The sequence below is a fragment of the Vipera ursinii genome (assembly GCF_947247035.1).
Source record: "Vipera ursinii genome assembly, chromosome: 5".
In the NCBI taxonomy this organism is placed as follows: domain Eukaryota; kingdom Metazoa; phylum Chordata; class Lepidosauria; order Squamata; family Viperidae; genus Vipera; species Vipera ursinii.
In genome coordinates, this window is record NC_139518.1 from 19,491,665 (window position 1) to 19,506,548 (window position 14,884).

At 35.4% G+C, this 14,884-nt stretch overlaps 1 protein-coding gene across 1 annotated transcript in view; it reads left to right on the forward strand.

Moving 5' to 3' along the window:
• SI (sucrase-isomaltase) overlaps positions 1-7,457 on the forward strand; it is a 132,996-nt gene extending 125,539 nt beyond the window's left edge. The window contains exons 44-48 of the mRNA XM_083364319.1: positions 90-214; positions 813-901; positions 2,236-2,285; positions 4,795-4,968; positions 5,602-7,457. Of these exons, the coding sequence (XP_083220445.1) occupies positions 90-214; positions 813-901; positions 2,236-2,285; positions 4,795-4,968; positions 5,602-5,664 (501 nt within the window). The 3' untranslated portion in view covers positions 5,665-7,457. The remainder of the gene's footprint in view (positions 1-89; positions 215-812; positions 902-2,235; positions 2,286-4,794; positions 4,969-5,601) is intronic.
• Positions 7,458-14,884: the final 7,427 nt, after the last annotated feature.

Genomic DNA, 14,884 nt, shown 5'->3' on the forward strand with positions numbered 1-14,884 from the left:
TCAAGTTCTCAAATAAATGTGGAGGAGTCTGTGACTTTTGGGGAGGTGGGGAAAACAACATGGACAAATATTGTCTTCTTTGCATATAGGATGAAAACATTGGTGCAAGGCGGCAGCAGAGAAGATTGCCAACTCCTCTTGATCACATCAATCTTCATGTCAGAGGTGGCTATATTATCCCATGGCAGCTACCTGGTTTAAACACCAAGGCCAGGTATGAGCCAATGTGTCACAATATTGGTACCTTCCTCATGAATTTTGTACTGAGAAGTACTGGAAACTAAAATAGAATGCAAATTCATTCATTCATTTATTAATCAAATTTATATAGCTGCCCATCTTACAAAAAAGCAACTTATGTGATGTACAACAATCATATAAAACAACCAGTATAAAAACAAAACATTTAAAAATATAAAAATCCACATTAAAAGATAAATATTATGAAATATGTAATTGTTTTAGAGTTTTAGAGTTGGGTTGAGATGGGCAGTTAAACAAACAAACAAACAAACGAATGAATGAATGAATGAATGAATGAATGAATGAATGAATGAATGAATATATCTTCTCTAAGTGTGGCTATACAACAGATTCTTATGAGGCCAACATACTCTAGCTCAAGTTAGAACAATGATGAAACTAAATCAACTTTCTTCTTTAATGTCCTTCCTCTTCTCTTCTCTTCTCTTCTCTTCTCTTCTCTTCTCTTCTCTTCTCTTCTCTTCTCTTCTCTTCTCTTCTCTTCTCTTCTCTTCTCTTCTCTTCTCTTCCCTTCCCTTCTCTTCTATTCCGTTTTCTTTTCTTTTTAGTCGAAAAAATTTAATGGGACTTACAGTTGCTTTGGATGATAATGGAACTGCTCAAGGACTTCTTTATTGGGATGATGGAACAACAATTGGTAAATATAAGCTTGATAGACTAATCAATAGATTTAATTGGCTTACTGTATATATCACTCTCCATGCAGTAGAATACATTGACGATGTACTGAATAGTAACACTGTTAGGATGTTTAACTGTATAATGCAAATTATTGAAAAGAATGCAAAGCCCCTTTAGCGTAACTTGAAAAAAAATGTCCTTAATCATAGGACAAGTAAATATTTTGTGATTTAAAACATCATTTTTGCATGGCTTCCAAGAACTCTAGAAGGCAATGCTAGAATGTAGGGCTTATATTTTTGGCCCTTAAAATGAACAAACAGTCAAATTAATCTGTTGGAGGTTTACCTATTTCTTTTAGCCTTCTTATAGGGTCAAATGCATGGTAATTGTTCTACCTAAAATTTAATTTTCCTCCAATTTTAGTAATGAACTTGTTCAACTATACTTAAAACAAACGTGTACAACTATTTTCGTTAGAAATTCATGCTTTTGCTCAATTGTTTATTTGGTTACCTGTTCGCTGCTGTTAGGAAGTTATTTGGTCTACAGTTGGAACAGAAATTGCCTTGGTCACCCTTTGGGATGGTCTGGGTTGGCAAAAAAGTTTTTTTTTCTTTTTCTGTTGCTTCTCCTGGACTTTTCAGTGGCATTTGATATTGGCCATGCTATCTTCCAGGATAGACTGAAATGACATAAGGGAACATTATAGCATATAGTGATTCCACTATTACCTGGATGGCCTTTTCTAAAAGATGATGCTAGCTGATTACAATTCTGCCATATGGTGTTTCGGTTCAGAAGTAATGAACACATATAATGAATACTTAAGGCTTTATTCCAAGACAATATAAGGAAATAATATACTATGTTTTCCTGAAAATAAGACCCAACCGGAAAAAAACAAAACCCTAGTGTGATTTTTCAGGACACTCATTATATAAGCCCCACCACAAAAAAAAAGCCCCAGTTAAGATGATCAGCCAGCCAGAAACATTTAATACCATATTTCCCATGAATGCTTTGTCAGGTGGTAATGTCACTATTTCAAGATTAAAGAATGTCTGTTTCTTTATTTTATTGTTGTTGTTGTTGTTGTTGTTGTTGTTGTTGTTGTTGTTGTTATTATTATTATTATTATTATTATTATTATTATTATTATTATTATTATTATTATTATTATTATTATTATTACCTTTAATTTTTAGTGAGTTTTGTTGTAAATTGACCAAACACTTTGGCTATTGGGCAGTTTAAATATTGAATGAATAAATGAATGAAATGGTGAAAAACAGCATGTCAGAAACATAGATAATACAATCATCATATATTGCTATTATTTTGTTACAGATGCATATGAGAAAGGACTTTACCTCTTACATACATTTAATGTCAGTCAGGTATGTACATTTCCTAGGCATTATTTCCCAATTGAATGAACCAGTACAGGTAATTCTCAATTTATAACAGTTCATTAAGTGACCATTCAAAGTTACAACAGAGCTGAAAAAAGTGACTTATGACTGTTTTTCACACTTACAACTGTTGCAGCATCCCCATGTTGCAGCATCAAAATTCAGAAGCTTGGCAACTGACTCATATTTATGATGGTTGCAGTCTCCCAGGGTCATGTGATCACCTTTTGCGATCTTCTGACAAGCAAAGTCAATGGGGAAGCCAGATGCACTGAACAACCGTGTTACTAATTTAGCAACTGTAGTCATTCACCTAACAACTGTGGCAAGAAAGGTCGCAAAATGGGGCAAAATTCACTTAACAAATGTCGCACTTAGCAACAGAAATTTTGGACTAAATTGTGGTCATAAGTCGACTGCCTGTACAGAGAAATCATTTATGCTTCAGTATAAATTCTTCAAGAGGGACGCGGTGGCTCCGGGGGTTAGGACGCTGAGCTTGTCGATCAGAAGATCGGCAGTTTAGCGGGTCGAATCCTGAGTGCCACGTAACAGAGTGAGCGCCTGTTACTCGTCCCAGCTTCTGCCAACCTAGCAGTTCGAAAGCACGTAAAAATGCAAGTAGAAAAATAGGGACCACTCCGGTGGGAAGGTAACAGTGTTCCGTGCACCTTTGGTGTCTAGTCATGCCGGCCACATGACCACGGAGACGTCCTTGGACAAACGCTGGCTCTTTGGCTTTGAAACGGAGATGAGCACCGGTCCCTAGAGTCGGAAACGACTAGCACGCATGTGCGGGGGAACCTTTACCTTTACCTAGAAATTCTTCAGATCCAAACCAGTATGACCAAAATGCTTTCTTTGAATCAGTTACTTGCCAGTAACATTTGTACATGTCTGTGTATGACCCACAGAGAAAAAGATAGAAACAATGAAGGAAGAAGCAAAATGTCTATGTGTGCTAAATGCAAATTAATTGATTCTCTTTCTCTCTCTCTCTCTCTCTCACAAACACACACACAAACACAGAGAGAAAAAGAGAGAAAGAGAGGGAGAGAAACAATGCTGGGATTTTTTTTCTCTGATTGCTTTCAGTCTTGCTCCTGGTCTAGGATCCTTTGATTCCCACTCTTGGACATGGCTCCTCTGCCTCTCTCCTCCTGCCTCAGCCCATTTACCTCCAGTATTTCTCCTTGGCTGGCCTACCCCTGGCCATTCCCCCTAGCCAATGGGCCCCTTGCTCTCCACCCTACACCCTTCGACCTGGCCTTTTGCCAAGGCACCTATGTCCGAGGCCTTTGGCTGCACAGGATAGCTAGCTGCCGGCCAATCGGGTGGCAGGCAGATGCCATGGTGCTGCAGGTGCAGCCTGTGATAGGTGAATGCAGGGGCTCTGTGGGAGGGGGGAAAGCCTGCGATGCAATTTTTTAAAAAAGAAGTGCAAGTTGGGGGCTCCTGCCATTGCAGGGGGAGGAGGAGAAAGCTTTGCTTGGGGCAACAAGGAGGTGAATGGCATTGGTGCAGCTCCTGCCATTGTGGAGGTGGGGAAGCCTTGCATGGGGCAGCAGGCCAACTCCCCATTCTCTGTGAGGCTGGTTGTCCAGGAACAGAGGCAATGGAGGGGAGGGTGGAAGAAGACAAGGAAGCCAGTGCTCTGCAGGCTTTTTTTTTAAAGCTGGCAGACAGGGCAACAGGCAGGCAGCGGTGGGCAGGGACTTCCCATTTTGACTCCTCCCACCTGTTTTTGCCTTTGCACCTGGACTCCAGCCTGATGGTGAGCTGAGAGCCACTCAGAGGCCCATCAGGCAGGGTCCAGGCACAAAGGCAATGATAGGTGGGAGGATCAAAATGGGAAGCAAATGAAAGAAGAAGGGAAAATACCTAATATATACCAATGTGGTATGAATTAGGGCTTCTAGACTACTTTGTCTACATGTGAATTATACCTATGGAGATTCTCAGTCATAGCCATTCTCAGGTCATGGTTATCCCAAAGGTTGTGTTTTTTTTTCCCCAAAGACAACTGGACTTTCCTTGTTTTTCTTGAAGACATTTCTCTTCTTATCCAAGCTTTGGGACATGTGAATAGTACATTTATTTTAGTCAAAATGCTCATTTATTCTGGAACAACTTTGTTTAGTTAGTAGGGTTATAACATACAAAGCAAGAAGAAATGCAGAATGGCATGGTCTCCCATCGGGAAAGTGGGGCATGTTAAGAAAAACACAATAATAAGTAGGCAAAGCTACATTTAGATTTACAAAGATCAGTAATAATATGTAAATTCTGTTCAACAACTCAAGACAATAAGCTTTTATCTACAGATTATTAGAAGCCAGTATCATTAAACCATGAGTGTCAAACTTTTTGTCAATATTCCCATTGCTGCTATTTCCATTCTCATCCTATTGTCTCAATAATAGATTAAATGGGGGAACCAAATGTAGGAAATGGCAAATTTTATAAATAATGATATTAGGAAACTGTCTTTCAGAATGTCTTGGATATCATGATTGCCCATCAAGGATATTTTGACCCAAATAATTTAAAGTTTGGTGAAGTAAAAATCTTAGGGGCCCAATTCAAGTCCTCTCCAAGTGTGGTTGTACTTCAGAATGATGCAATCATTCCATCTACTCACAAAGTAATGTATAACTCTACAAGTCAGGTAAGGAAAAATAATTTTAGCATTAAGAAGAGCATAGTTTTATCCCTGTTCTATTAGACCAACACTTTTTGAGATTCAGTATCCAGTTTCCCACAGTGGCTGCCTGTGGAAAATCAGCAAGCAATATATGAAGGCTACTCCATTTTGTGGTTTTCCATTACTTGCATTAGGTAATATGATATCTGTGACCCTCAAGACAATATGATGACTAATAAATATCAATAGATGAATTTTCCATGAACTCAGTTAACTCTCTTCTAAAGCTAGCTGTGCCAGCCTTAACTATTTAATGTGAACACAATTCAGTAGTGTGATGCACTGTAATCTTCAAATATTGGCTTGAACTGATGAAGATAAAGCTATGCGGAGTAACAGAGCCATCTCTTTATCCATAGAAATGACTGACCTAATAAGAGCAGGATGAATGCATGGCAAACTCAATCAAAGGAGAGTTAATCATAGTGAGAAGCAAAGTGATTAGATCTGAGGGGGATGAAATGATTCTTTCCCCAAATTCCATTCTTTTCTACTACATTATATATGAGAAATCAATTGTACTTCATATAAATGTTTTTCTATTTATATACAGGAACATTAAACTAATTTTATCATTTCCACTGTTTGTTTCCAAAGGCAATGCATATTACAGATCTTCACCTTTTCCTGGGCCAAGCTTATGCACTACGATGGAACTAGCATCTCTTATACGACACAGAAAACCACTTTTTTCATCTGTATACTTATCACAAGTTTATCATTCTTAAACACAACTAAGTTCATTTTTGGATGTTTTCAGAATATAACTATTCTGGAAAACAGTAGATTGACTCCATTATTAAGTAGATCTGAATTTACAAGGTTCAAAAATCAAAGGGCAAAATTCCATATTTCATTCTCCATTAATCCATAGTGTAACTTGTTCAACCCAATGCTAACTCAACATATTTGATAAACTTTATCTTAATGTCAACTTTAATATTTGCATAAATGGTTTATTACAATTCCAGTTCAGCACTTTAAAACATATCCTTGTCAGTTTTAAATGGTTTTCTCCATGAAGACTCCAACAATAGGTAATTTCTGAATATATATAAAAAAAGGTTTTCTGAATGGAAAACCAATTTATGTTCTATATCTGATAAGGCTGTGTTGGGAATGCCAGTTTTTGCATAAGGCATAACTCGGTATATTTGCTGTTCTTGGGTATTGTGAATACTGCTATTAGACTGTGTTATTATAATTTGAGTAAAAGTCAATATTGGAACCAGAGCTCTTTTCTTTTATTATTTTTCATTAAATATACTGTATGAGTAAGATTTGAAGTTAAGCCTTAACATCTTGTTTCTAAAGAGATCTGTTATCCCATCATTTGCTCAGCTTCTAAAGAACCACTCTTTTTTTTGTCAAATATTTCAATTTGGATCAGAAAAACAAACCACTTTTAAAATTTATGGCTGCATATGAGAGGTAAACATTAGGGAACTGATAAAAGGATTAAGGGAATTGTTCCTTATGTCAGTAGATAGCTGAGGATGCTTCTATGCATATTTGAATTCAACTTAGTTCCACATAATTAAAATGCAATTCTTCACACACCTATCAGGGAGACAATCTTGATAAGCTGAAAATATCTTTTGAAAAATGCATTTGACTTGTTTAAGATACTATTTCTGTCATACATTTATTTTTTTCCTGGCTTATCAATTAAATAGTTTTATTGTTTGTGTGTAATAGAGCTGAATTTAAATATCTTTTGGTTTAACTGATTGTGAAAGGAGAAGTTGGAATATTTCCTTTAATTATGTCATTAAAATCAAATAGGTCTATATTTCCCAGATGCAATTAAAGGTAAAACTATTTAATTTGCTTTTGGAAATTACTTCTATATAGTTTTTATTAATGCTCTGTCTTGTGAATTGACTGAATTTTGATACTACTAATTTTGATATTATAAGATATATATTCACAGACCACTTTGGATGGAGCAATAACTAGGAGATTTAAGAATTATTAAATGAATAAATACATAGAAAAAGCCAATATTTGTGGAATTATGCCTGCATTGCCATGACAAAAAGTCCAGACACTCCATAAATCAAAATAAATATTCATAAATTATTAGAAAATTGAAATAAGGCTATAATATAAATTAGCATTATGCATGCACACACAAACATTTAAGGGAGGACAGTTTTTACCAAAGCTTTAATGAGAAGACTAGAAATATGATCCCTGGAAGAATGATTGGTAAATTCTTATTAGTGCATTTTTGGCACATGGAATATAGGAACAAGGCGAGAGAATGTCTGAGGAAATACAGATAGAGTTTTTTAAAAGTGTAAATAATTCATCATAAGGGTATTGATTTGGATTATTAAAAGTAATATGGTTACCAGTATTTGATATGAATTAAAGCCATTTTCCTAAAACAGAAAAAGGATTCTTTCTTTGAGAAACCTATCTGACACATTAATAATATTGTTATTTGAATTGCCCTTCAGTGTTGCTCAAACTCCAAGACTGGGCAAAGTTGAAATCAATCACGCAAGAACTCAATACTAGGCTAGTCCTTCCTTCACGTCCCATCCCATCCCATCCTACCCCACCCCAAGGTGTTAAGAAACAAACAAAAAAAATAAAGTTACCCCATTTTTCCACAGTACTGTTCCGATTTTGAAACTATGTACATTGACTTTAGCTAACTACATAGCTCTAGAGGTTCTTCTGTAGTTCTGTGTGGCATCCTGAGCAATGTTAGGCTGCATGTTTGAAATGATTTTTGAGAGGGAAAACACTCTTGACATTTTTAATGTCCCAAATCTTCTGTATTTCCAATTTCTTGTGATAGGTAAGTGAAGCCCAGAGCTGTAGAAATGGTTTTAGTACCATTTTTCATACTGAATAATCATCAAGAAATTGAAATAAAATGTGATCTTCAAAAATTGTTTTTGAATGGCACATGAAGCAACTGTAAAATCAGTATGGTGAGAACTTCATTGTGATGATGACAACTAAAGTTTGCAAGAGTTATGTAGGGCAGATCTGGTCCATATCAGTTCAAATGATATCAGTTCAAGTGATTGCCCTAGTGGACGATTACTTGACCATGAGCCAGCAGTTTGCAGCAGCAACCAAAAAAGCTAATACAATCATGGGTTGTAGAAACAGAGGCATAGAATCAAGATCACACGAAGTATTAGTACTGCTTTATAAACCCTAATAAAACCACACCTGGAATACTGCAGCCAATTTTGGTCACCATATCACAAAAAAGATGTTGAGAGTTTGCAAAAATTTCAGAGAAGAGCAACCAAGATGATCAAAGGCCTGGAGACTAAAATATATGAAGAATGGCTACAGGAGTTGGGTTTGGCTAGTCTAAAGAGAAAAAAAGGGGGGGAGACATGATAGTAGTGTTCCAGTATCTGAGAGGCTGCCACAAGGCAGAGGGGGCCAGATTGTTCACCAAAGCTCCAGAGGGAAGGACGAGAAACAATGGTTGGAAACTAATCAAGGAGAGAAGCAACCTGGAATTAAGGAGAAACTTCCTGACAGTGAGGACAATCAACCAGTGGAACAGCTTACCCCCAGAAATCATGGCTGCTCCATCACTGGAGATTTTTAAGAAGAGACTAGACATTCACCTGTCTGAGATGGTAAAGGGTCTCCTTCTTGAGTAGGGGCTGGACTAGAAGGCCTCCAAGGTCCCATTCTATTCTATTCTATTCTATTCTATTCTATTCTATTCTATTCTATTCTATTCTATTCTATTCTATTCTATTCTATTCTATTCTATTCTATTCTATTCTATTCTATTCTATTTTCTATTCTATTCTATTCTATTCTATTCTATTCTATTCTATTCTATTCTATTCTATTCTATTCTATTCTATTCTATTCTATTCTTTAAGAATATGTACACAGAACTGCTGCCAAACATACTTTAAATAGATATAACTGATTTATAGCAATTATTTATCTTTTCACTTTGGCATTTTACAGGTTGGATATGCTGTATATGAAATACATGATAAAAACTTCACATTTGTTTATTATTTATTTCAATGTCTTTTATATATGACTCAGACCCAGATGTCTAGTTTATGGATCTTACTCTCATAGATATTTTGTAATAAGTATACCTTATACTGTTAATATCTAATATGATAGGGTGCTTTTAAGTGATATAATTATTGCATGCTTTTGTGAATTATTCTGTATCATTTATCCTATCCTTTATGCTGGAGAAAGATAGAAATAAAATTGATTGATTTAACATTCAATAGCAAGGATATAGAAAACTTCAGAAAAAAAATGTGGGACACACATTTTCAAAAAACTGTTATAGATAGATCAAGGGAGAGAATGGAAATGAGAATAAGTATATAATAAATTATAAAAATGCATAGTTAATTGACCAGAAAAATAATAAGCAAAATGTTTTATTCTTACTTTAAAAAGATAATCATGCAAATAACCATAAATTTTATTTTTTGCAAAACAGTGATTTGTATGTATGAATGTTTTTGTGCATAATTTCATGAATCTTAAATCCTGAAGCCTATTTTAGTTATTTTGATCCAGAGGTTGATCGCATTTGATCTTTCTCGAATGCAGAAAATACTTAATATATCTGTAGAAATTTACAGATGTCTCAATTGGAGCAAGATATTATATTCTGAAATTGTATTTATAGCATATTACTATTGTTGTGAGCATGAAGTTTAGCATTGCAGATAGCAAACAAAAGGAATTAAATCTTCAGAGTTGCATATTTGCAGAATCATACAAATGTGATACTTCTTATTGCCTTTCAGATTAAGTGAGAGCAGCTTGTTCCAAAATCAAAATAAGCCTCTTCCAAGGATTTCTGTTAGCACATATAATTCTCTTAATAAACTTAATTTCTTTTTTTAGACCTTAAAATCTATTTGATACTGTTTGTGGTTTGTTTTTATTACACATAGAGACACTCTGCTTAGTATTTGTAACTGTGACGTTCAATCAGAGTTGCATCAATCTTTTTTTTTAAAAGTATTTATGAACCTAAAAAAATGATAAGGCTGCCCACATACATTTAAAAGTTGCATGAAAACCATATTCAACAAAGAGATTGAACAGCAGTCTCAAACAGTTGAGAAATTCTTGAATTTGAGCAATGATCCTTTAAATAAAAATAACTTTGAAGGGCAAGCAGTAGCATCTCGCAAACTCTGTGGACTAGCAGAACTGGTAAAGGAGTAAAGAATTTAAGATGGAGCTAATGAAAAAGAAACTAGAATCTTTGCCTGGCAGTGAGCAATTCAATTTTGGTTCACTTAGGGAATAAGAGATATACAAGGCAATTGTGGGAAATGCTGAAGGGGCTGAATGAGAAAATGTTCTCCTTCTTAAAGAATACCTTGCCTGAGAATCTAAAAAGAATCTAATCATGTGAGAAACAGATTTGAAATGCTTGGCTTATACAGAGGAGAATGTGTGGAATAGTGAAGAGAAAAGAGACAGAATGAAGTAGTTTTTTTAAAAAAACAAAATGTCCAAAAAGGAGATGATCCAAGTGACTTCCAGAACAAGCTATCATGAAAACCCTATGTAACAAGAAAAATGGTACAATGAGAAGAAAACAAATGTCTTTGAAGAACAACAAATAGGGGAACATAATCATAAAAATGTGTCTGGGATGATCTGAGGCTATTGCTGGATAGAATATGCATACACACAAATACTGAAATAGTGTAGAACATAGATTATAAAATGACAGAAATAATTATAGAAAAACAGTTTACTCATCAACTGACTCAACTAAAAATGTGATAATAGTCAATGACCCAGTTGTAAGATGGCAAAGCATCAAGAGCAATGGAAATACTTCCTAAATTGTTTAAAGGTCATGGACAAGAAGCAGCTAAGATGCTAATAGCTCCATGTCAACAAATAGGAAAGATTCTATGACTTAGACTTCAGGGAGGGGATAAAAAAATCACAGTATTTGCTTATACTGAGATTTAGGAAAAAGTTGAGATTATGAAAAGTTATACTAATACATATATGGAGAGAGAAATATCAGATTGACAATCAAGTTACACAGTGGGTAGAGGCACACAAGATTGGTAACAGAAACAGAATAACAGATTTCGAAGGCACATCAGAGATCATTTAGTCCAATGCCCTGTTCAACCAGGAGAATCTATACTATTTCAGATAATTAGTTGTCCAGTCCCTTTTTGAAAGCTTCCAGTGATGGAGCACAAATTCTGGAGGTAAGCCATTCCACTGATTAATTGTTCTCACTGTTAGGAAATTTCTCCTTATTTCTAGGCTGCTTCTCTCCTTGATACCTTCTCTCCTCCCATTCATTGTTTATTGTCTTGTCTTCTGGTGCTTTGGAAAATAGGTTGATTCCCGCTCTTCTTTGTGGCAGCCACTCAAATATGGGAACACAGCTATCATGTCACCCCTAGTCTTATTATTATTATTATTATTATTATTATTATTATTATTATTATTATTATTATTATTATTATTATTATTCTAGACATATACAATTCCTGCAACCGTTGCTCATATCTTTTAGTCTCCAGGACCATTTTTCTTGCTCTTCTCTGCACTCTTTCCAGAATCTCAATTTTTTTATAATGTGGTGACCAAAACTTGATGCAATATTCCAAGTGTGAACTTACTAAAGTTTTATAACGTGATAAGCTACTATAAGATGGATGCTAGAGAAAGAAAGAGAATATGAGAAAGAATTATTTTTACCTGATCCACAAAGGCCTCTGACTACATAAAATATTCCAGAATAGAAAATATATTAAGATTTGTGTGTATGTCTGAGCACCTGAGGATTTTTTTTTATAATGAACAGGAAGCTATTGAACAAAATAACTGAGTTTGGAGAAGCATAGTTGTTCAGAAAAGCAGCACCAAAAATAAGTCATTGCTTTTGGTGTTATGTATGGGGTGTGAGCAGCAGCTCTGCAGGTACCACCAGGGGGTGCTGTCCTGTGGTTGGATTGGCTGAAAGGGTTTCGGCGGGAGATATGGATGGATGGATTGGCCAGAGCATCACCTAGCTAAGTATATAAGGGGTCCAGGTAAACCCCTTTGTTCAGTACGCGCCTACCACAAATAAAGAGCTGACATGCGGTACTCATCTGCCTCCTCATTGCCATGCAGTTCACCACCCACTACACTATATTTGTGAAAAACACTGCCCCTTAGATTGTACATTCAATGTCACAGCACACATAGAAATGGAACAGCACAGCAAAACACAACACTGCTGATATCAGTTTGGCCACCGTTGCTCCTTGCTCCAGTTGCCTTTGATGTAGATTAAGGAAGGGAGTGAGAAGCATACTTGCTTATCTTTGCTTAACTTGTTCAATGAATATATTATAAGAATAGCAGGATTAAAAAGATTGATAGTTGGAATCAAAGCTAGGTGTGGAATTTCTAATAAATTGAAATATGTTAATGTACTATTTTCATAGCTGAAAATAAAGATTTAATTCATTATGAAAGTAAACATGGAAATGAAAAATTAGGGTTAATGTTTGCTTGCTTAGTCAATGCATAATTGGCAGCAAAAATGTGAAGGAAACAGATATATTTATTTTGTTGCATTCATGAATACATAAAGATTGATAATGTACTAGAAAGGAAAGAGGAGATCTAGGGAAAAGGCAGTGATAAACTCAAGATAATGAAGGATAAAAATGTTTCATCAACAATAAGGATAGAAATAGTTAAAACGTTTTGCTCCCAATAGTAGTGTATCTGATTTTTTTTAAAAAAGTTAAAGGAGTCCCTGTGGGTTTTACTCCATTAATCATAGCTGATTTTAGGGGGTGGTACTTATATCCATTTCTTAAAGCCATTAAGCCAGCACTGTCCAAAGATGTTTCTATGATCTGTGCCCAGTATAACATCATGCCTCAGTGAAAAGCATATAAAATACAGAATGTTGATAGCTTCCCACTGAAGTGATACCTATTTATCTACTTGCATTTGCATGCTTTCAAACTGCTAGGATGGCAGGAGCTGAGGTAAGTAATGGGAACTCACTCCATCCCAGGGTGGTATGACTGAACTTTCTCTGGCATCTTTTAAGCCATTAAACCACTGTGCTTCTTAATGGATGTGATAGCTGGTACTAAAAAAAGTAGAAGAGATCAAAGATATAAATTTCCAAAGGATGGATTTGAAGATAACTGTTTAAAGTATCTGTTTAAGGAAAAAAAGTCAAGTATATCTGGAACCAGATAAATGGTGACAATTCACTTGATCAAGAAGGGGAAATGGAGCTACATCAGGCAGGTGATGGAAACAGGTATAGTGGGAGGCAGGGAGAAAAAAGTTTATTCTTGACAAGATTGAGGAAGATAAAGAGGAAGGCAACAGAGAAGGAGGATGAAAGGCATCAACATTTCTGGAAAATCTATTTAATGTCCTTGGAAAAGTATTAATGTAGAGAATGGGACTGCCCAACATCACAAGCATTTCTTTTTTTCATAATCAGCTGAAGATATTACATCAGCTGGAAATACCATGAGTGATTGTACAGCAGTTTAAATTAAATTAACATTACATAGTCTCCCAGACTATTTGAAACTGTTGTGAATATTCTAGAAATGAGGGAAGATGCAAATTTTCAATTTGTGTTAACATTTACATTTACAAGATTTTAATGTATACAGAGGTGCTGCAGGGAACTAAGTAGTTGTATTTAAAATCAAGTGGAAAGAAAGATTATACCTGTTCAGCAACCCTAGGTATATAAATTAAGTGCCTGAAAGAAAAGGAACCACTGGTGAGAAACAAGTCAAGTCAAAGATTAAATTTCAATGAATCTACCACTTTTTTTACTATAGAAATAATATATCAACGTAGTGGTAAAAACAAATAGAAATATACATTCTGAATTCTTAAACTTGGCCTACAAATTTTAATAATTATGCTTTACATAAAGAAAACATTCTTCGCGTAAAACAATTATTAAAACTTGTAGGCCAAATTTCAGAATTTTCAATGTTTGGTCATTGCTTAGTTGATGCCATTCAGCAAGAAAACTCATCATTATTTAATTGACACTGGTTGTGAAAGCCTACACTGTTACTTTAAAGAGGTTCTTTGCTTTGATAAAAGATCGTGTGAAGCACCTTTTTAAATTTGCTTTATTAAGCAATGTACCCTAAAAGCAAACCTAATCAACTGAATTACATTGCATTCTTTTACTTCAAATTCTTCTCTAGCAATTCCAGTAGTGGGACAATCATGGTTACCAGATATGGGTTGCAAAAATCCAAGACTACTGTTTGGTTCCCAAAAGGGGCTGAACCAATTCATGGAAGTGATGGCAAATAATAGCTACTAGCTTTAATGGCAATGTGAATCCCTTGGAAGACCACTGCAAGGAGATTATTAAATTCCCTTGAGTATTTGTCTGGCCCCTAAGAGAACAGACTGCTACAGTATGGCATGAAAAATAATGCTGATATGTCTTGCCCAAAACTGGCTAGCCCTATATGACACTTATAGCTATATAAGCTATCTCTCTCTCTCTCTCTCTCACACACACACACACACACACACACAGACACACACAGACACACAGACACACAGACACACAGACACACACACACACATATATAGATATATAGATATATAGATATATAGTTATAGTTATAACCTATATAACACTTATTTCCATGCATTGATGCATAACACCCAGGTTAATAACTGCTCCATCCTTTGGTGCCTGATTGTTAAATGTCAACAGGCTGCAATCAGTGGCACTGTTGCCTTGTACAGAAGAAGTCCTTTCTTCAATTCCCCCTTTACCCATTGTGGAGTAATGACTGTATTCCAGAAATATATGTAACAGGGAGATTTTGTTTGAGGTTCTTTAAGCCTT